General features: G+C 38.8%; 1 protein-coding gene across 6 annotated transcripts in view; it reads right to left on the reverse strand.

Moving 5' to 3' along the window:
* Positions 1-23114, reverse strand: part of efna3b (ephrin-A3b) — a 102158-nt gene that overhangs the window by 56009 nt on the left and 23035 nt on the right. Inside the window, exons 1-2 of one of the 6 annotated variants that reach the window (XM_077526371.1) lie at positions 12187-12639; positions 11767-11986 (exon numbers count right to left, since the gene is read on the reverse strand). The exons of the other annotated variants lie outside the window; for them this stretch is intronic. Coding sequence (XP_077382497.1) covers positions 11767-11876 — 110 coding nt within the window. The 5' untranslated portion in view covers positions 11877-11986; positions 12187-12639. Of the gene's footprint in view, positions 1-11766; positions 11987-12186; positions 12640-23114 lie in introns of those variants that run through there. 6 annotated transcript variants of the gene reach the window in all.

Below are 23114 nucleotides of genomic sequence, written 5' to 3' on the forward strand. Positions count from 1 at the left end.
CCCCTATTCCAATTATTTCCCACGGGAAATGTTATTTTCCAGATGAAGCGGCATCCTGAAACAGCTTGTGCGCAGCCTTACAGTTGCCGCCGCCCGCCATTAAGTGTCATTAAGTTGCTCCTCTAGCCGGGCAGGTGGCTTGGATGACAAGGTCTACGTTCCTCGAGAGGATAAGCCCTAATTGCGGTGTCGCTCGGCTTTATTAACGCAAGCCCGGTCCGCTCTGTTGTGACCAGGCTCAGCATACGGCTGCCGACTCGCCATCATTAGCCCGCACGCTGCAAACACGCCATATGCACACCTGCTGTGTGCATTATGTGAAGAAGAAGCTCAAAGAGCAGTGGCGAGAAACGTACACAATCCAAACATACACTATATATTTATGGTTGTGTAAAAGTGCTTTGAAAACAGGTTGTAAACAGCATGGCCTTGTTATTAGCACCTGATTCCGCCACTGAAGCTTAGCATCGACTGACAACAAGTGTGCGCGTGTCCGTGTGTGTGTGTGATTTGCCTCCAGCCCTTTGCTGTGGGATTTGTTCTCTGTGGGCAATTTGTTCAAATTTAACACATGGGTGGGGAAGATAAATTCCCGTTTCAGCCCACGTTTCGGCTAAAACGCGGAAGATAACAAAGGGGAAGGGAGAGGCGGTCAGTCGTCGATTTGGCTGTCAGGCGGAGAAAAAAAAAAAAAGTGGCTATTTATTTGCTTCAGGCCATGTGCTTTTTACTGACGTGCATTTAGCAAGACTGGTGACAGCATCTAATAAATGCGGCCATCCCTCTATTTTTTTTTAGAGGCATTTTTAAAAATGTGCAATCCATCTTTTGTGTCAAGATCTGCTTTTACTATAACCATATTGGCCGGTTCTGAGTAAAATGCTTTTACGGAAAATCTATACATGCGCCATTCCACTGAATCAGCGCCATTTGTGTCCTCGGGAACTCAAATGTATCGATGCACGATAAAATTAACTGTAAATGTAGTTTTGTTTTCTTATCAAGCAGAGTTTTCTGCACATTGATGTGATTGCAAATGTAACTCCTACAATTTATGAATGATGAATGATGAATGAAAAAGCAGTGTCAAAATAGATATAGATCAGAATCTTCTTACTACAGTCTTTCTACAGCTGATCAGTTGAATGCTGCTTATCTGCACTCTAAAAAGAGACTTGTTGAACCAAATTAAGTCTAAAAAGAGAATTGTTGACCAACTTAATTGAAGTGGTAACACACGAGTGAATTAAGTTACTGTATTAAATTTAATTAATTATGAGGTCATTAACTCATTCACTCCCAGCATTTTTCACAGACGCAATCCTGTTCACCGGCTGTTTTACTGGACTTTGTTTTTGCAAGGCCCACAGAATATTGTGTTCTATAAAAAACATGGAACCTATCAAAAGAAAGCTTAAATTCTCTTCTTTCATCAGAAAAAAATGTATATTTCTATCTGTTTCCATTTTGCAGCAACTAGCATTAGAATATAGCCAAGTATCAATTTTCACAAATCTATTTAGAATTGTGAGTAATTGAGCTGTTTTTCAACATGGCCCTGGTTGATCTCATTTGCTCTGCTGCCACCTGCTGGCTGTTTGTGTAATAACTACGATTTCTGCAACCATTCCTTGCAGTTGAGAAGCTGCATCGAAGCCTTCTGTATGCTCTAGCATTAAAACACACACACACAAAAAATGCAAATGAGTTAAGTTTAATTAATTGTGTTCATTTAATTATGTTACCATTTAAAGCAATTCAATTCTCTTTTTAGACTTACGTTGTGTGGAGGGTAAGCTGCAGAGAAAAAAAACTTGTGCAAGAAAAAAAAAGTGCCTACAATTTTGGAATTAATATGCCAATTTTAGTTTTAGTTTTTTCAAGTTGTTCCCCAGTGTAAAAGAGAAACTAAATTATTGACTGTTCCTGTTTTCTAAGACGAGACTACCAAGAAATATGTTGATTTAAATCCTTCAGGAATGTTGGATTAATTTTACTTTTTTTTTTTTAGCTCCTTGTCACAACTATAACTAAATTGTATTAAAAAAAAAAAAAAAAAACGAAAAAAAAAAAACGAAAAAAAAAAAAAAACGAAAAAAAAAAACTATTTTCAATCATACAGAGTCCCATTATCATGGTGCTAGCTGGAACTCACTATACCCTATCACTAAACTATGCTAAGGCAGTTATAAAGTCATAACTACAGTAAATATCCGTATGAAAAAAAGACTAATAAATATAAAACAATAAACTGATAAATAGTAAATAAGTCAATGAGTAACTAAGTGTTCCTTCTTGTCCTGTGTGACCACATTCGTTTTGGGTTAATATCATATGAAATCCAAAGTGTAAACCGAGGACCCCCGAATCATATTTGACCACATACATTCTTACAAAAGAAGAAGCCAATAAAGCAGATTTTCCCCATCTACACACACTTTTTTTTTCATGCTTCTAACTTTCTTGGAAAAGTTCTTTGAAGGTCCATTGCCCAAAGTAAGGTCCACAAATGAATGCTTGGTTGGGTTTGGACCAAAAATTCCCAGAGACACGCTCCAAAATCTTGTCAAAAGTCTTCCCACAGGAGCTGTTATACTTAAAGTTGAGGAAGCCCAACTTTCTTACTCAAATTCCAGCAACAATCGCCCGGCTTGTTCATCGACTGTAACGTGATGTCCTTGAATCAGTCGCTTGTTGGCGATTGTCATCCAATCAACTTGCAAATCCACATTTAATGACCTATACATTATTTAAACCTTCTGAGGCAACGTCGGTGTTGAAAGCAATCACAGTTAGCATTGGACATCAATACTTCATTTTCACTCAAGTGCTTCTGATGAGTTCCTCATCAGCACGGGAGGGAATGAAACAGTCAATTAAGACCGAGTTGAGCTGGATTTTTACGGCTTTGCTTATTATGCGCATCAATGTGAATTATTATTTTTTTTTTCGTACAGCTTTGGGTAATATAGCACTTGTTTAACGATATGTTAATTAAATGTGATGGAGGGAGATTGACAAAAAAAAAAATTCTATCATTTGTTTAGTATTGTTACTGTATCTTACACGAATATGCATAAATATACAAATTGCCACCCTTTTAAAATATTTGCCCAAGTCATTTGTTTTGCAAAAGTTGTTTTTTTTTGGCCTAAATTAGGGCTGTGCAATTAATAGAAATTAAATTACAATTTCAATTATTGCACTCCACAATTACAAAATCAGCATAATTGTAAAAAAATAATAAAAAAATAAATAAATGAAAAGACTGAATACAAATTTTTGAGTTGTTTAAATGTATACATTTGCATTTTAAAATAAATACATTTAATACCCAAAAGGAACTTGCATAATTATAGTGTTTCAAATCATTTTATTTGGCTTAATATTTTTTATGTTGAAACATGTTCTTGTTTTGTACCCCCCAAAAAAAATCATCCTACTGAACAGTGCACAATGTTGCACTCCAACTTCAAATGTTTGTCAACATAAATCAATAAATATATATTATAAATTCTATTAGGTCCAAAAAGAACTTACATAATTATCGTGTTTCTATTAAATTGGTCTTAATGTTTTTAAATGCTTAAACATTTTCTTGTTTTGTACCAAAAAATGAATAATCGTGAGTTCAATTACTGCCAAAATAATCGTAATTTATTATTTTTTTCTTCCCCATAATCAAACAGCCCTAGTCTAAATCATCTCGTCACGATCTAAATGGTTCACTTTTTTTTGTTTCCTGAAAAATCTAAAAAATGACGTGGGCGATTATTTTAAGAAGGCGTCGAAAAATACAAATGCCATTACAATAAAAGTTTATCAAGTGTGGGAAAATGTGGTTTTGGTGTCAGTGTCGCCTTCAGTCAATTCATTTTCTAAACCGTTAATCCTATTAGGGTCACGGAGGGGGCTGACTTAGGGAGAGAGGCGGAGCCCCGGGACTTATCACCTGTCAATCACGAAGCTGGCATAAAAAAAAAAAAATAAAATAAAAAAAAAAAAAAAAAAAAAAGTATCCTTAAAAATGGCCCAAATCTAAAACTGTCCTTCACTTTCTCCAGCTGAAGACCGAAATTAGAAATGTAGCTCCCGTATCAGCTACCATATCATCGACTGCACATAAGAAATCGAGACGTTAACGACTTTCTTCCTCCTTTCCTCATCCAAATTTACTTCGCGCGGAACACCACTGCGTCTTATTATACCAACAGCAGTCATCCATCACACAGGTGTGTTCCCTATTGTCTCTAATTAATGGCGCCCGGGTGCAAGTGTCTGCGGCACGCCAAGCGCGCACACACACACACACACACACACACAAAAACTTCCGGCACTTTGTTCCCGAAAACCCAAACAAGTCCATAGCTCGCACGCTGCAAGGCCTTATTATTTGTGACTAATGACCGCTGGCATGGCTGGATCTATATAACTGCTATGATGATTGCTGAGCCGGTGTGTGCGTACAGAGGTACTATCTGACATCTAGCAACAGTGCAAAAAAGTCCATGATGGATGGCTCGTACATACTAATGCGCGCGCAAAAACACAGACGCCACAAGATAGCGTGTGAGTAATAGTCTCCTCTGTGCACATATTCATAAATGTAAATGTTGTTGTGCTAAGTGGGGCTGCGAGACGGATTGTTTGCGCCGCTGTCAGGAGGCCGCTTGATTGGCTTGTTTAATGTCTGCGGGACGTTTCGCTACACAAAGAATAAATGCATTGGTCAAACACGATCAGAGTTATTATCGTGACCCCCGCTTCTCTTTGCTTTGCTGTAATTAAACATCAAATCATTGTGACAAAGGGAAGGTTAGGTTCGTTAGTTGGTTCAGTACATTCATCTTGTAACATTTTTTTTTTTTGTCCTCATTAGGGTTGCGCAGAACTGGAGCCTATTCCGGATGACTTTCGGCGAGAGGCGGAGTACATCCTGGACTGATCGCCGGTCAAAAACGGACAAAGGTGGGTAGAGAAGAAAAAAGAATTTATGTATGACTCAAGTACAGGTAAAATGTAGTTCTTCAAATGAAATGAAATAAAACTACTGAAGTAGTAAGTAGAACTAGTTTGATTGTTTTTTCTGATTTCATTCATATCTCATTGCAATATTTGATATGTGTAGTGCCTATAAAAGTACCCAGAGATGCTTAGTCATCCTCATATAGTGGATCGAGTGTGCCACCTGTAAAATTCAGTTCACTGTCAAACTGAATACAAAAAAGTGAATTACATGTTGTGTATTTCGGTCAAGTCAGCTAACACATTATGGAAATGCCAAAAATCGGATCACATGTATGCGACAAAGGTAGAAGGCTTTAGGTAACGGAGATTTGAACATAAATGGTGCAGCAACACAGACAGACAGAAATGATCACAAACAATTATTCTCTGTGAAAAATGATTAATATTGCTGGGAAAGTACCGATACCAGGCCTAATTTCAAGGCATTGGTACTCGCGACGATTGTACCTCCTGTGGCCATTTTACAATCAGGAAATCAAAATTACAAATGAGAAGAATAGAAAATGGCCATTCATTTTATGCAGTTTTAAGGAGAAATGCTATAATGGGGTATATAGATATATATTTAAAACAGGGGTGGCGACATCTGGTCCTCGCAGGTTTTGGATATTTCCCTTCTTCAACACAGCTGAATCATGATCAGCTTATCAGCAAGCTCTGCAGAAGCCTGATAATGAGCCTGTTAATTGGAATCAACTGCACTTCATGTAGGGAAATCTATAAAACATGCAGGACTCCGGCCCTCGAGGACTGCAGTTTGCCACACCTGATTTAAAATGATCAGTCTTTTTTTTTTCTCTTTTTTTTTTTTTATGTATCAAAATAATTGTGGTATCAGTACTTGGTATCAGTGACTACTTAAGAGTTGAGTACTTGTACTGGTATCAGTCTGAAAAAAAAAGTGGCTAATGAGCTGTTTACAGTAGTTGTGAAACTCCTCTTCATTTTTGGCTCCATAATACTATGATACTGCCCCCTGGTGACTAAGTTGCACAAACCAGAAGAAGCCACAATAAATTAACCATTAAGCACAAATTGTTTTCATAAAAGTACAATATTATAGAGTGTTATTTTCCTTATTAAAAATATTACTATTTGGGGGGGGGGTGTTTTTTTGGAAACCTGGAACAAATTAATAGCATTTCTATTCGTTCCAATGGGAAAAAATGATTTGGGATACAAGTCTTTTGAGTTAAGTGTTGTCAGACAACAAATTGAATTCTTATCTCAAAGCACCACTGTATATGAATATGGACCATACAAATGGCTTTTAAAAAGTTGGTCATCATAAATCCAAGATGGAAACCAGCATATGTGATGTGACTTCACACAAAAAGCAAAAAAACAAACAAATTAATGCAACTAAATTAAGAGATATCACCAGATAGCCAGTATGCAAATGAGTACGCTGCTGCATTATTAGACCTCACACACACATACACACCCGTCGCACACCCCCAAACACAGCGGTGGCTAATTGCCAGGTGGTGGAAGATAATGTGCGATTTAATGGACTGATGGATTTGTTTTTGTTTCCGTCACCCGCCAGCGAACAGCAACATCTGTAACAGCCGACAACCAAGTCGCACACATACGCCGCCATCACACAATGAGCGCGCCCAGGGACAATGGTGGCAAGTGACTGATGGGCTTTTGTGCAAGAGCAGGAAATGAAGCATATTGCCGGACGTGAATGCGAGTAGTATCTATTTATGAAGCCGCTAATCCTCGGTAACAGTCTGTCTCGCGAGGTTGATGAGAAAGCTCGGGGAGGGTCAGAATGCGGATGAGGGAGCCTGCAGCTTTTACAGTGTGTTTACCGCGCCGACTGACAGCTACGCCGCAGCTTATTATTGGCCTTGGAAACCTCCGCGCCGCACCGCCAAGTGAGAGAAACTCTGGAGAGTCCACAACGCCGGCGGCGAGACAACACGCACGCCAACAACAACAACCTTTACAACAAGTGGGTGTTGCGGAGTCCGGTGCACGTATACTACGACAAATATTGCAAAATGGGATCTGCTATTGAAAAGAGGAGTTGAAGTAGCAGTATGAAAGAGTCGATTAGGCAGGTTACGCTGCACTTTCATGGCCACCTTCAATGCGTACTGTACATTCACAGTGCGCCTATTCACATATTAATAAGGTATATTGTATGGAAGGATTGAAAAGTATTATGTATAAATAAAAGACCATTCAATACGTACAGTCTATTGTTAGATGGGGTGCAATACGAATCAAGGTTAGTTTGATTTTAAAGTGGAACGATTCGATTTAATGGGATTCCCGTGTGATTTCATACGATATGGCAAATTTCGAGAGGGGTATGACGCAATGAGTTCCTTGTTGACATGTTATAATATGAACTTGTAAGTACGGTAAATGTTGCGTTTGTATTCATAGATATACACATCTATATTAGGGGTGTAACAAAAACTGTTTTGAACAGGAACATGTTTTTGATTTAAAAAATCAAACCCGATCGTTCCACTTATATATCAAGATACATATTGAATAGTCTTTTATTGGAGCCGTATTATCTTATGACGAATTCATTCAAATGTATGTAAAATGTCAACAACACATAAAGACGTATCGTATCGAATTGAATTGGAATGCCATTGAGTCAAACCGAATCTAATCGTTCCAATTTCAGATTAACCGTCCTTGAATTGTTTCACAGACTGCGTGTGCCGTATCAAATCGTCTTTGGTAGCATGATGCTACAGTTGATTGATTCAGTTTTTGTTTTTTGTTTTTTTCTAATTCAAACCGTTTTCTGTAAAAAAAAAAAAAGAAAAAAAAAGTTTTTTATTTTTTTTATTTATTTTTTTATGTTTTTTGTGATGAAACTGAATGCAGACATACCAAAACATACAAATAATGTAATAATGGGGTGGAAAAAAATTGATTTTTCTTTATTATTATTATTATTTTTATGTTATTGGGATGAATGAGAATACAGACATCCCAAAACCATTTTTAAAAAATGGACTAAGTGTTTTTTTCACATAGCAGCGACGATATGCACATGTATAAGTATTAGGGATGTAACGATAAGGGCAATATCGTGATATTGTGATATTAAAACTGCCACATCATCGTCGTCATGTTCACATTATTTAAAAGGAACACATCTGTTAAAAGTCAGGTTAATTTCCATTTGTGGAGTTCTAGCACCATCTAGTGGCTAGTTTATTACTGCAATTTAATTTTCATTAGGGATGTTTTGGCCTTCTATGTTTAAAATATATGCTAATTGTCAGATGAAGGGGAATCTAATTCGATCAATGTGTGCTTGCATTAGCAAATAAATGCCTCAATATTGTTATTAGAGATTGTAGGTGGTTTATATGTATTGCTCTTATGCACGAAAGCACAATATTGTGCTTTTTTTTTTTTTTAGTATGAGCTTTTTTTTTTTTTTTACAATATTGTAATCTTTTTCAAATATCGCCAACCCCCCCGAATTACGAATTATCGTATCGTGACCTTCATATCGTGATATCGTATATAGCAAGGAAAGAGACAAAAGGAAGAGGTGAAGATCAGGGATGAGGCAGGTCCACTGAGATGCAGTGTTCTTTAATTAAGCGCGGTCTTTTTCTGAAAGACACATACTGAAGGAGGCTACACCGCTGGGAGGAAGATTGGCAGAGAGCGCAGGAATCAGGAGGGTCAGGTTACAGATTAAGCTGCTCTCTGATAGCCTTTGTCTGGGAGCCAAGTGATACACCCAGCCAAGAAAGACGCCTAATGACATAGAACTTTTAATAAGACGTATTCAAGTCTTTTGCTATAAAACCTCGGCGTGTGTTTAACTATTCCTGCAAGAATAAAAGGGAAGTTAAAAGGTATTATTGGCCTCTCTGCTTGCAGGATTCAATAAAATATGCAGTTACTTTCTCTGCCATTCCACTGCTATTGTTTACACGCAAATGCAGCCAATTAGCTGATAATGACGATTCATATAGTGGCCTAAAGAAGTTCATTTTCTCAAGCACATAGTGGGCATCTTGAGGCGTAGTATCTGTAATCATGAAAATTCTCTAATACTATAAAATTCAGGCTTTTAGACTACTGTGGTGGCTAGCAGAAACATGTAGATGGTGGTGTTGCAACAAGTAGTCATGCAATACCACCGGTGGCCACATTATTTATAGTGTGCTAGTGAGGGTGGCGGTAATGCACCAAAAGTATTTGCTGATTGTCAAAGGAAAGCAGAAGAGTAGTCGTCATGGCAACGGATATGAGCTATAGCTAGTTTAGCGTACGACTTTCTTGCACCACAACAACGATTTACAGCCTCAAAAGGTGCAATAACCAGGCAGGAGTCTACCTTTGGTCACATTTAACGCGAAATTCTAGTTAAGTAAGCCATTTTATACTAAAAAGGAAAAAAAAAAAAAACCTTTTCATCAACTAATTTTTTGCCGTCAATATTGGGTATACTCAGAATTTCCTTTTGATGCTGCTGTTTTGGTCAGCAAAAGGGTCCAATTGAGCATGAGTATGATAGCAATGAACTGAGGTAATTACAAAACTTTTTTTTTTTTTTTTCCTTTTCTGGGTGTGTAAGAAGCATCTATTTGTGGAGAGTGTTTATTGGTTTCCTGCAGACAACACACCGGGTTAATAAATGAGAAAGTCCTCGTCCATTTCCCCCACGCCTGAATTTCCTGTTGTACAACTAAAAAAGGCTGACTGATAAGACCGACGACTAAATGCTTGATTCTTTTCCAGCTGAGTTTTCATATTGTTTACATCTTTAATAAGCGCAGCCATAAAAACTGACAGCGGCAGTTCATCTCGTTGTCTTCGGGGCCCAATAAAAGCACGGAGGAGGGTACAAACAAAACTGAAATCGTCAAAGCGCATATGAAAGATGGGGAGTGTGCCTCACATAGGCAGATGGAGGAATATTTGTACCTCTTAAAAATAAATCACTTTTTTTTTCCCCAAGTATTCTGTGACCTTGCCGGGAAAAGCATCTTGTTGTGGTGTCAAATCAAAGTTATGATAAGAAAATACACGTTGCTTGATGTTAGTAGGCTACTCACAAGGGTGAAGTTGAAAAAAAAAAGAAAAAAAAAGACAAAGATCTGCAGCTTGAATCACTTAAATGGAGAAGGGGACGAGGGGCCAGAGGATTAACGGGACAACAAAAAGGACAACGGAGTGAGTGAGTGAACGGGAGGGTTGGGAGAGGAGAGATTGAACAGTGACACGGCGACAACACAATGGGGTCAGCGACAAGAAGCGCTCCTAATTGAACCAGATAGCGACGACGAGAGAGCCTCTTGCTCGTCTTTCTGTTCCTGCACGGCTCATGCTGAAGGAACGAATATGGAGAAGACAAACCGTGTGCGCAAGTGAAACCAGGGACATTAATACGCTGTTAAAAAAAAAAAAAACTCCAACAAAAGCTACAAATGAATAGTAGTAGAGAACCACTATAAGTCCCGCTAGACTTCTTCTGGATTTTCTCATGCATTCCAACACAACCAGTTGAAAAGAACATCACAAATAACATATCGCACTGTGTAATAGTGGGCATCACATCTGTCTCGCTCTTCCAAAGTAAGTTCAGGGTTCAAATAAAAACCTCCTGGGCGGAGTGAGCATGTTCTCAATTGTCCATAGGTGTGAATGTGAGTGGCCCTTGGTGCGCTGCGATTGACCAGCGACCAATCCAAAAAGTGCCCCGCCCCTCGCTCAACGTCAGCTGGGTAAGGCTCTTTGGGAAATGGACGCACGGATACAGCTGAACCTCGAAAGTCGTTCAATTCATGACGTAAGGCAGATGACTTTAAAGCTCCCAAGAGCTAGCTAGTTAGCTTTTCACAGGGTTAGCTGTAGGTGTGCGTGGTGGCTTTTTCTTTGGCTTTTTGTGGCAACTTATTTAAAGGGAGCAGCATCAACAAGGCAGTGAGTCGAAAATACATCTTTTTTTTTTTTTACATGTAATTTTGTTTAAAAGGTGAGTTTTATTTATTTATTTATTTATTTATTTATTTCGAAACAGACGCGACTTGACAGTAGTACAATTATCGGTTTAAAGCTATATTTTTTTTTAACGAGACCGTGACAAATGATTGACACCTCCTAAGTCACGCCTCCGTCTCTGATTGGTTGTTTTTCTTTGGGCTTGTTTTTTTTTTTTTTTTTTTTTTTATATATCAAAACAGAGGCAGAAAGATGGCTGATTTATTTGTCGCATTTATCATGTACTACTGTGAAGTCATACATGACAAAAAGTAATTTTTTGCAAAAAAAAATCCATACTCTATCTTTATTTTATTCTTTTTACACAAGGAAAAAAATGACAATTAAATTAAAATGAGGATTTTTTTTTTTAGCTATATGTTAAAATGGTTTTTTTGGTTTTTTTTTTTTTTTAATGCATGTACAGTATGAGGGCACCAGTTCAACATTTCTATTCATTTCCAAATCTAAACAAATTGGATGTCAAAAGATTGTGTTTTGACCTTAGAGGTTCTTCTGTATATTTCTTGGCCCATGTTGAGACATGTTGCCAATAAAACTGTTATGCACACAGACACACACAAAAATCTGCAGTGGACGCAGAGGATAAATCCAAAAGTATCCCAGTGGGATATAATAAAGCAGTAAGAACGGGCAGAAAACCAGCACATTTCTTCTTTATAATAGGATAATAATAAATAACCCTCTCTTCCTCACACACACAAACCAAAGAAGGCAAAAAAAAGGTCTTACTGGATGTTGGAGCTATTCCAGTAAATGGAATGCCTGCTGACGGACCCCTGGAGCGGGCTGGCCCAGGTGAGAGTCGTTAGCACCCAGAGAGACAGCGGTACCAGAGCCATGCTCTCGGTTCCCCCTCCCCTCAGCGTCTCGGGCCACTCTCACTCTTTCTCTCTTTCGTTCGGTGCCTTCAGCCCACCAAAGCTCGCGACTCAAACATCCCAGCTGACGCCTGTCAGACAGAAAAGAGGGCAAAACCGAGCTGAGTGCTGCATGTGCGTTTGGTTAATTAGTGTCGTAAAAATAAATAAATGGAGGGTAGAAAAGTCTATTGTGATGCGAAGTGGCACACACGCACACTCATGAACCTATCTTCTAATGTAGAATTAAAATTTAAAAAAAAAAGCTGAAGTGGTCCTCCTTTTCTCTCACCGGGAACTGCTGCTGCTGAGTCCGCCAGAAGAGCGCAGGTGACCGGGGACGCTCAATTAGGGAGGTCGGTGTTCCCCCGGGCATGGAATGCTCCAGGAAACAAGGCGAAATGGTTGATGTGGAAATTAGGCACTGTTGTCAAAATAATTCAAAAAAGCAAGTCCTCATCAAGTTGTGTTGGATTTTTTTTTTTTTGTCGCCCCTCCTTTGCTCTGTCCCATCAATGAAAAGCAGCGAAACAATTCATCCCAGGCTCAATCCGACAAGCATCGCTCCCTCCGGTGAGCCCGCCTGCCTCCAGCTCTTCTCCTCCGCGCGTCTCTCTCCTTTTTGGCAGCCAGCGCTCGTCCACTCTGGCGGCTCCGCCCACCGCCGCCGACGTCACAGGCGCAGTCCTCCAACGTGGTGGCGCAAACACATCGGGAAGCGCCTGGCTGCCACTTCCAAGTTCTTGTCAGCCACTCCACCCATCTTCTGCCAGATACGTCTGACTGCAGCCAGGGGACACATCTGGAGCCCTTTTTTTTTTTTTTTTTTTTTTTTTTTGTATGGGCACGCCCCCTACTACTCTACACACATGCTGCATGCACTTACAAGCACACCCCCATTCAAGGCTGAAATAACACCTTGACTCACTCGCCTACTGTAAATGTTTTAAAATTAGGTGGTACCGTTGACTTCCAAGTTTAATTTATTCTGTCAAATCAGTTTCCCCATTGTAATAAAATGCAATGCAGACCCTATTTTTTTTTAATAATCTAAAAAAAAAAAAAGTTAAATAACTGGGTTTAAGAAGTTTAATTGCTGTGTTCATCTCACTTTTATTTATAGAGCATTTTAAAAAGAACCACAATTGAAACAAAGTGCTGCTCATAAATTAACATCAAACACAAGAAAATTGAACGTCATTTAAAAACAAGAAAACAACAAAATTAAAAACAAAAGATACAAAACAAGGGCAGAGTCTCATGCTTTGTTGAAAGTCTTATGAAATAAAAAAAAAATAAAAAAAATGGGTCTTTAAGGCAGGTTTGTAAAAATGACAGTGAGGAGGCTTTTCAAATGTGCACCGGGAGATCACACGTACCAGCAGCAAAAAAAAAAAAAAAAAAAAAAAAAAAAAAAGATACAGTCAACAAAGTAAATAAAAAAACAAATAAAGTTATGTCTCACTCATAACAAATGAATAGAGACGTGTCTCTCTCAGTCGTATCCAAATGGTGGGAAGATCATTTTGGAAAGTTTTCACCCTGGCTGGAGTTTGTGAAATGATAGCCAAGCCTTCTTGTCCAACATCGCTGTCCTCTGACCTCATAAATGCGCTTCTCAATGAAAATTTTGACAGACATTCGCCAACATCTTGTCTTCCCAGAAGAGTGGAAGCTGTTTATCATACAAAAGTCCATGTATTTCTCCATTTTTACTTCACTTTAAAATCACAAATTTTCTTATTAGTGGGAGTATTTTTCTTAAAAAAAAAAAAAAGAAATTCGGGTAGCATTACAACTTGTAAAATTTACGACTATTTCTGAGTAATTTTACTTTTTTTTTTAAAAAGTGCTGTCAAAGTTAGTGTTAACTAATAAAAATAAAAAAAATCACATTAATCATGTATTAACGCAGATTAATCATACTTAATTTTGACCACAGATCATCCTATATCATGACAGCGAATGGCTACTTTAAAGGTAGCACAGGTTGTGTTTGGGCAATAAAAACTATATGCATTAAGTAAATCATTTAAGAAATGTGTATGTTTGTGTATTCAGGATAATTGTTCATGTCACACTACTGGAGTCTTTTTTTTTTCATTTTAAATTATGCAAGTAATTAACTGATTAGAAAAATTGGAGGATGAGTGTGTGTAGTGGCTAAAAAAAAATGACATCCTCATAACACTAAATGTCGAAATATAACAGGTGCTCTTCAAATTCGGCGGGCAAAAAGTGTCGATTAAAAAAGCCTTTTTAATTCAGCGATTAATCATGATTAATCAAAATTCTAAAATGTGATTAATCTGATTTTTTTTAAAAATCATTTGACAGCTGACCCAAAGAAAATAGTTATAGTTGATACTAAAATACTATATTCAATTTTTCTTGAATATAATATTTAAGAAGTCCAGGAAAATTGTGATCAAGTCAAGCAACCAATAGAAAGAACCACTCTTAAGCATAAACAAGTAAACGTTTAGTAAAACGGCAACATTTGTATCGAGAAAAGCCTTCTGTGGTGCTCTTTTTTTTGTTTGTTTTATTTCAAAATATTTTTCAGTAACTGTTATATATTATCATTAGTGATTCTAAAAGTGTGATACAATTACCACTAGTAGTACGAAGGTTCCCTCTAGTGGGATGCAAAAGACTCGCTTAATGAAATATTGAAACTGTACATAATATTACAGTAGCTTCATTTTTTTTTTTTTAAATCCATTATACTGTAGTACTTTTATTAAGTACTGTTTAGTTGTATTTACAGTCACTCTAAAGTACAACACGTTTGCATTAAATCGTTTAGAAATGTTTGTTTTTGCCCATTTATTTACTTTTAATACGTGCACACATACATTTGAGTCATTATTCAGTTGCATGTTTGTCTATATTAAAGCAGTGTTAACGTTCAAACTGTGCATAACAAAAATAATAAATGCACTTTATAGTAATAAAACCTCTGCCTCCATTTTGATGCAACACTTGGGCCTACTAGGCTTTAATGTTGGTGATTATATCGGTACTTTGAGGAGACAAGTATTTTTGAGAGGGGAAACAAAGTTTGAGAAGCACTTATATAGGTTAATCTCTTCAGGGCTCATCATTGTTTACAAACTCGCTTTTGTGTAATCTAAATGCCGCCTTGATCTCGCAACTCTATCTCCTTGTAGGTCACCGAGGGGTTAGTTTGAAGCTTCACAAAATGGGTTCCCAAAATGATATATACGGCATCTGTGAACGTCTGCCCCGCAAGGTTAGGATGAACCCACCCGAGCGACTCCTTCATTTACCGTTCCTGTCCAGCGCCTTTCCCACAGGTGCTCGCGGGTCGTGACAGCGAAGGCGACGGCGTGATTCAAATCATTTCCACTCGCTGACCCCCGCTGCCCTCCATTGTCAATTCTGCACTCATTCATTACGGTCTTCACTTTGTCTGTATATCCCCCAGTTAGGCGTTAATGCACTCGGCCCTGCCTGCCGAGACCTGGTAAAAGCTCCCGCAATTAGCCCTCCCTTCCTGCACAGTGGCTGTCTGAGAGGGCAGACGTGGATGGAGGCAGGAGAGGCCAAAAAAAAAAGAAAAAAAGTTGGGTTTTTGTGTCGCCTGCTGGGATAAAAGGAAAGACAGAATGATTTATTGGGTGAAAAAGAAAGGAACAAAAGGAGAAAGGATGAGATGCCATCAGGGAATCCCACTGTCTTCTTCTTCTTCTCCCGTAATGCAAACTTTCTTCACTCCGTCATTCCTGCGAGCGCTGCTCTTTTGCCTGCGCCCGCTTTGTCTCTGGTGGTCCGCCTGTCCTACCTCCCTCCACTTCTTCTCTTCTCTTTTAATGAGGACTTCTCTCGTCCGCTCACTCCATCATTGAATGTCTACATGGAGCCTGATCGACCAACCACCAAGAGGCTTAATATTTCATCACCAAGTGCTGGTGGCAGTCAAGTCGTTGCCCTAACTTGAATCTTCTCTGGGATTCTGTTGCCCGTAGCCCAACATGAAGAGAATGATGAATAAAAAAAAGCCCAGGGGTAAGTTTTTGGAGAAACTTTAACCTCTGTTTTTAGAGAGTAGACAAGAAAATCGATGACAATGTCCCCTGGCTGTATTTTCATATTCAAGCAAACAAACGTTGGCTTTACTCATCATCGAGAGCTCTTAGCCAGAAAGTTGATACGGTAGAGTTGGAAGTCAAAGGATCCCCCAGGTTGTATAATTTGCAATTTGATCAACATTTTCCGTAGAAATATAGCTTCAAGTCACACAGAAACTCAGCATTTGAGAGACCAGCACATTTTTTAGGATTAGTGTATTTGTATTATTTTTTGTTATTGATGATTGTAGTGTGTGAATTAATCATATCGAGTCGATTTTTTTTTTGGTATAGCGCTTAATCACAAAAGTGTCTGAAAAAGCTTCAAAAGCACACAGAGGACACAAATATGTCTGACGCAGTACCAAAACTGACCTGTGGGAGGCGGCAGGATGCCACAGGGTATCCAGAGTGCGGGAAACTACAATGAAGAAGAAAGACGACTACAGGGAGTCCATTAAAGTCCAAATTTACATCAAAATACTTTGTGTAAAACAACTAAAATACATGAAAATATTGTACACAAAACACAAACAAGGGCTAGCACTAGCTAAGCTAAACTAAGAAACACTGGGGACAAAATGCGGACGAGGCGTGGCCGTCGTAAAGTCGAAATGTTGTAGTTAACTTGAAGACTCCCTGTAGTTGGAAGAAGTTAGGCTAGCTATTAGATTATCGCCAACTAAATTGTATTCGCAAACTCGAGAACTTTTCACCCATGTACTACTGTCAGGTTATACTGACAGTGACAATAACCATGACAAAAAGTGTTTGTTTTTTTCTGTTTTTTGTTTTTGTTTTGTTTTTTATCTTAAACTCCTCCTTCAAAGGGAAAAATCAACCTGAAACATTTCTTCACAATGTTATATGTGACCCCACTAGTCTAAACATGACATTCTGATAAATATTACATTTGTGGAATATGAGTTATGCAGCATTTTACTCATCTCAGGGGGCGGCCATTTTGCCACTTGCTATAGACTGGAGATGACATCACAATTGTGCAGGGCTTAGGCAATGACCAATCACAGCCCACCTGCTTTCTGACACTGAGCAGTGATTGGTTGTCTAATGAGACCTGAGCAACCGTGATGTCATTTTCACTCGACAGCAAGTGGCAAAATGGCCGCCTTCTGATATTGATAAAACTGCTGGATTCTGCTTTTTAACTCATATTCCACTAACTCAGTATTAACCAGAATACCATATTTAGAGTAGTTTGGCTGTATAGAACATATTGTTATCAAGAAATTTTTGACTTCCTCTTTAAACCATCATTAAAGTGTATAAAATAGTCAAAGAAGCCCAACTTGCTGAATACAAAAAGGTTACTTCACGTCACTGTCCAATCCCTGTTAACAAAACTCTCCTCGTGGGCCTTGTGTGCAAATAAAACGCTAAAACTAAAAATGCATGACCGGTTTCTCCCAAAGAAAGCACAGGCGGGAAAAAAATGTGCTCCACCTGAAGCGCACGGTTGATCGACTGTGGGGAGCCTGCTCCGGTTTGCCTTGTAAATATTCTGCTTGGTTACATTTTGACAGAGATTGTAAATCAGGGAGCAGGAGGTACCATTTTTTTCCCCTCCTTGCAAAACCAAAACACTTTTTGCTTTTCCATTTGGTTTTGCTTAAACGGACTTGTTTCAGCAAACGCCCCTGTCAATTCTAATCGGGCCGACTCGGACTCGGGCTGCAGTGCTATTGGATTACTTTAGCGTTGGGCTTATTATGAGAAACGAGCTGGTGCTGAGTGCACACGCCGTGACACGGAGGCTCTTATGACATTTTCACCCCGTTGCCGGCCAAACAGCACATCTGTCAAATGCTCTTTTTTTTTTCTTCTTCGCAAGCTCGAAATCTAATCGGCGCTTTGTCACCCGTTTGCAGAGTTCATATCCTTCTCAGGGCCTGGGGAAATAAACAATACACATATGAAGCCGCCATAGGAGGCCTGCGTGTGAATGTAGGCTACATTGTAAACTGGCATGCGTGAACTTGGGAGCCTTTCTTAGCTCGCCTCCCGCCTCTCGCTCCGCGTCTTGGCCCGCCTCGCTGTTCACTGTTGTGTTAGTAAATTGTACTGACATACTCAGCCCCCCCCCCCCCCCCCCCCATCCTCCTCACCTCTCGCCACCTCTGCTACTCTCCCTCTCATCACGATCCCTCTCTCTCTCTCTCAGCCGACTGACTGACACGAATTTTCAATCTCACTGTTTACCTTCCACCGCTATGCCTAAAACAACACCGGTCGTGGCTGGGCGCCAAGAGGAGGAGGAAGCGGGAGATGGACCAGTGCGGGACCGTGACTTGTGTGGGGAGGTGCAAAAAAAGAGAGAACAGGGCTTTCTCTGTGTTTTGGTTGGAGAGGAATCCAAGGGGAGAGAAGGAGTGAAAGGAGGAGGAGCTGATACTTTTGTACAGTCGAGCCAACGGGAGGGTAGGGGGCGGCTGGAGGTGATGGATTCGGACGTGGGGGGGGGGGGGGGGGGGGTGAAAAAAAAAAAAAAAGTTAGATGGGGCACAGACCATTAAGAGTGCAATGAGATATACAGAGCGAGGGGGGAGCGAGAGGACAGCAAGAGTGATGTGTGGCAGCAGTTTTTTTTTTTTTTTTTTTTTTTTTTTTTTTAAATCAAAGATGGGGGCACTAGGAGAGAGAGCGAGAGCTCAGAATAGATCTGCTCTCAACAGCATGAAATATTGAACGAAAAAGAGCGAACACAAGGAGGAGGGTGGGAGAAAATGGACCCTCTGATAAAGACAAATACAATTGTGCGTTGTTTGTTGTTGGAGGAAAATGAGAGCGAAAGAAGACGGGAATAGGGAAGAATAGAAGCGGGTGGGTGGATGGATGGACACACGTATCTGAAACCAACTAAAACCAAGCTTCAGAAGCACATCTAGTCTCATTTGCCTTCATAAACAAAATCAGCGTTATTATTCATTTCACAGTATCAATATGCCAATAGAATGAGCTTTTATTAGTCCCGCGATGATGAAATTCTACTTTTAAAATATTTATGAGATGTTGGGCCTGGGCGCCATGACAAGAAATATTACTCGGTCCCCTCGCAGCCACCTGCCAGGCCGGCCAAAAATTCAGATAGTGTTTTACATAAAACTTTGCATCCATCATCCGTACCGCTTATCCACATGGTTGTGGACATTTGAATGACATTTCAGAATATTCCAATATTTGTGAAAAGGAAAACACTAACTCTACAAATAGTTTCTGTTCTGACTGTAAAGCTGTGAGTGACTGATAAAAAAAACAAAAAACAAAAACAAAATGCTATTTCCGGTTGACGTGTCTGTTTGGGACGTGTTAAATATTTTTTTTTTAAATAATTAATTAAATATGAGCAGAGTAGCTTGCTTAACGATTTCCTGCAGAGATTATTTTACTAAAACAACTGTTGAATGTATAAATGAATTTTCTTAAAAGTATATGCGCTAATACATAGGCATGTAACGATAACGTCAATATCGTGATATCACGATATTAAAACTGCCACAATATATCGTCGTCGTCATGTCACGATATTAAAATCAGCACATCTGTTAAAAAAAAAAAAAAAAAAAGATGGGGTTGATTTCCATTTGTGAGGTTCTATCACCCTCTGGTGGCTAGTTATTTAGTGCAGTTTAATTTTCACAAGGCATGTTTTGGCCCTTCTACGTTTCGAATCCACAATAATGGTCACATGAAGGGGAACATAATATGCTTGTGAACAGAATCAATATGTGGAGGAACTAAATTTATTGTATGTATGAATTTCTTATTTAATTTAATTAATTAATTATTAATTAATTTATTAATTTTAAATGTAATAATAATAATAATAATAATTTAAAAAAAATATCAATTGTAATGCTTGTATTAGGGCCTCAATGTATATGTTATGTATATATATATATATATATATATATATATATATATATATATATTTATGTTTTCATTGTTGTAATGTACAAAATCGTTTTTTGTATGATTTTTTATTTTTTTTTTTTACAATATTGATACCTCCCCACAATATTGTGATAATTATCGTATCGTGACCTTCATATCGTGATAATATCGTATTGTGATGTTTGGATATCGTTACATTCCTACTAATACAGAGAGAAAAGCAAGCTAGCTTTAAAAGTGTACCGTTGGGCTAATGTTGTAGAATTTCACCACACAACTACTGACTGACCCATATGAAAAAACTTGTCTCCACCTCCATTTGCTCTTTATTAAAAGTAAAGCTTAAAGTTTTCCAAATAAAACATAGCAGCTAGCTAGCTTCAAGCTAAAGTTAGCTTTGTTTTGCTAAACTCAATTTATTAGCTTATGTGTGTCATTGTTAGATGTCGAACATGTTTGAGTGAGTGACTGAAACATGGAGGGAAATGCAACATTTCATACCTGTTGTTCGCAATGTACCTACATGAACAGCACACCTGGCTTCTGAAATGTTAGCTCATAGCAACATGCTTGCAATCAAATTGCACAGTCAAAGACATTAAGATGACTTCCATGTGCGTACAAGACTGAGGGGAATTTGATGGCGTTGAAAATATCACACTTCAGAATGTTTCATCACTACTTGCACAATCCCCACACGCACGTGCACGCACACACACCCTTCCTTTGATCTCCCTCCGCACTGATCTGGTCTTCTTCCATGTCAAATATTTAGGCAGCATTTGGCAGGTTTGACGAAAATTACCATGGAGAAATGATTTTATTTATTTAACTTGCACATCAGAAGCTGGCGCACAAAATCTCATGGAGGAGCGCTTCTCCTTCAAGAGTTAATGTGCTGAGTTTCCTATTTTTTATCTTTAAGACCCCTCCAAGGAATATTTGTTAATGTAAAGCCCTTAACCCCCAACTGATCAGTGGACACCGATATAAGATTTTTAAAAAGGGTGATGTTATACGCCTCCCTACATTATTTCTTTAATCATTTCCTGCTTTTGCAGCCCTGCAGGGAATGTTCATATCCAGCTCGGCCTGAGTAGAAATCTTTTTAACAAGAGCGATGAGAGAAGTATCTGACTGACGCATACACAAGTGGGGGGGAAGGGGAAAAAAACAAGTTTATTGCTCTTTCAGGTAATAAGAACCTGGTACAGTCAGTGACTGTGCAATTTTGCTCATAGATGATCAAACACCAGCAGTTTGCATCAGTGAAGAAGAGAAAGATTACATAATTTTGGACATATAAAGGCACTGTATTACAAAAGAACCACACAAAACATTTCCTTAACTATTCAGCTACTTATATTTGAGCTGGATTGACGAACCACAACTTAAGATTGGCTCAATACTCAAAATTCACGCTACACATTACTAAGAGCTGTCTAATATTTTGGTCCTTGTGTATTTGCAGTATGGCAACACCACAGAATAATTTCATCCTGTTCCACTCCACTGCAATCAATAATCATACGCATATTATTGCTCTATACTGCATATTGATGCTGCCACCGAGTTGGGGAGAAAAAAAAAGAAGAAGCTGCGGAGTTGAAATGCTGGTTATTAATAAATCACAGCAAATGATAACAATCCCCAGATACAATGCAAATAGGTTCCCTGTGGTGGATGTGAGCAGCCTAGGGATGACATCCGAGCAATCTGATTGGATACTTTGAAAGTGTTTCACAATCACATGACACCATCGCGTTTCGTTCCAAGAATGATGCCTTCAATCTTAGTGACAAAAAAGGATAAAAAAAAAAAAAAGTCTTATCTTTTGTTGTTTTCAAATGAAAAGAATGCACAGTTTTTCATAATTCAATTCATAATAAAAACATTATACAGCACCAATGCTGTGAGAGATCACCAGATGTCCGATGGAAAAAAATAGACAATTTGATTTAATTTGTCGGAAAAAAAATCATCTATTACTTAAAAATGTACATTTGTTCATCTATCTATGTCAACGACGTACAGTGACAGACAGAAAACAATTCAATGGATGCCATTGTTTTTCCATTTGATCACCATTTGCACTCTCACCTAGATCAATATTGACTTGTAATCGCCACGCGTACGGACTAGAAGATGGCTATACGTGGTCTTGTGTTGATAGCCATGCAGCTGTGTAAAGGGTGAAATGCATTGTGGGTAGTGATGGTGCATTACGGCTGTGTGGGTGCTCTTAGGAGGCCCGCAAGATGAGAGTGATGGAGGATGACAAACCATTTATGCCTCGCTCAGCAGCTAAAAGCACAAACTGCATGCACAAATATGTAAACACACACACACGCACACACGCTATATTTCTTCTTGCACTGAGTTTGAAGAGCACCTGTGTTATTTCCAACAATGGGATCTAATGGGTAATAGTGTGTGGAATATTTATGACTGTGCAAACGTGTGCGATGGAGTCCTGACTGTAAAAGGGATGGGAAACCACTGCAGGCAGTTGAGGCTCCGTTCACATGGTTGATGGTTCAATCCTCAACCTTTGTCACCATGTCCAAGTACCCTTGAGTGGTTTGTGGCCATAACTTCATCGAATGTGGGTTTACGTCACTATTTCACGGGTAGAACTAGGAATTTGTTTTGCAAAAACAGACGATGAACATTAGAACTCATCTCCCTCAAAATGTTTAAATATGCTGTTCAGTTATTAAGAGTTCCCCAAAACACTGATTACATGAGCCTAGTGCGTCAAGCAGTACAAAGAAAGTAAACAGTTGAAGCACAAGCTTCTGATTATAGGCTGCATTGAGAAATTAATGTGAGCAGAGCACGCTCTTCGTCCTGCAGCACGAGGACGATGAAACGTCTGCTTAATAATTTGTTAAAGTTTTTCTTTTTAGTTTAAAATGCCTTACTTTAACCAGAATCCTGTGTTGCGTTGTGGCCAAAGATACAATCCTGGAAATAAAGTTCCCATAACTACTAGTCCTTTTTTGAAGTTCTGCCGGAAGTAAAAGGATTTGCAACAGCGATTATTTTCTCCATTCTACATTTTAAAAGATCAATGTGTTAAATATAAGTGTTCAGAAGGGCTTAGACTTTGTGGGCTGGTTCGCAATGGCTTAATAGAGGTGTAACCAAAAAAAAAACAAGTCAACCTCTACTTTGTGAAAATTCACCTACTGCAGGAGATCATGGATGGTAT

The sequence above is a fragment of the Festucalex cinctus genome, chromosome 7 (assembly GCF_051991245.1).
Source record: "Festucalex cinctus isolate MCC-2025b chromosome 7, RoL_Fcin_1.0, whole genome shotgun sequence".
Classification (NCBI taxonomy): domain Eukaryota; kingdom Metazoa; phylum Chordata; class Actinopteri; order Syngnathiformes; family Syngnathidae; genus Festucalex; species Festucalex cinctus.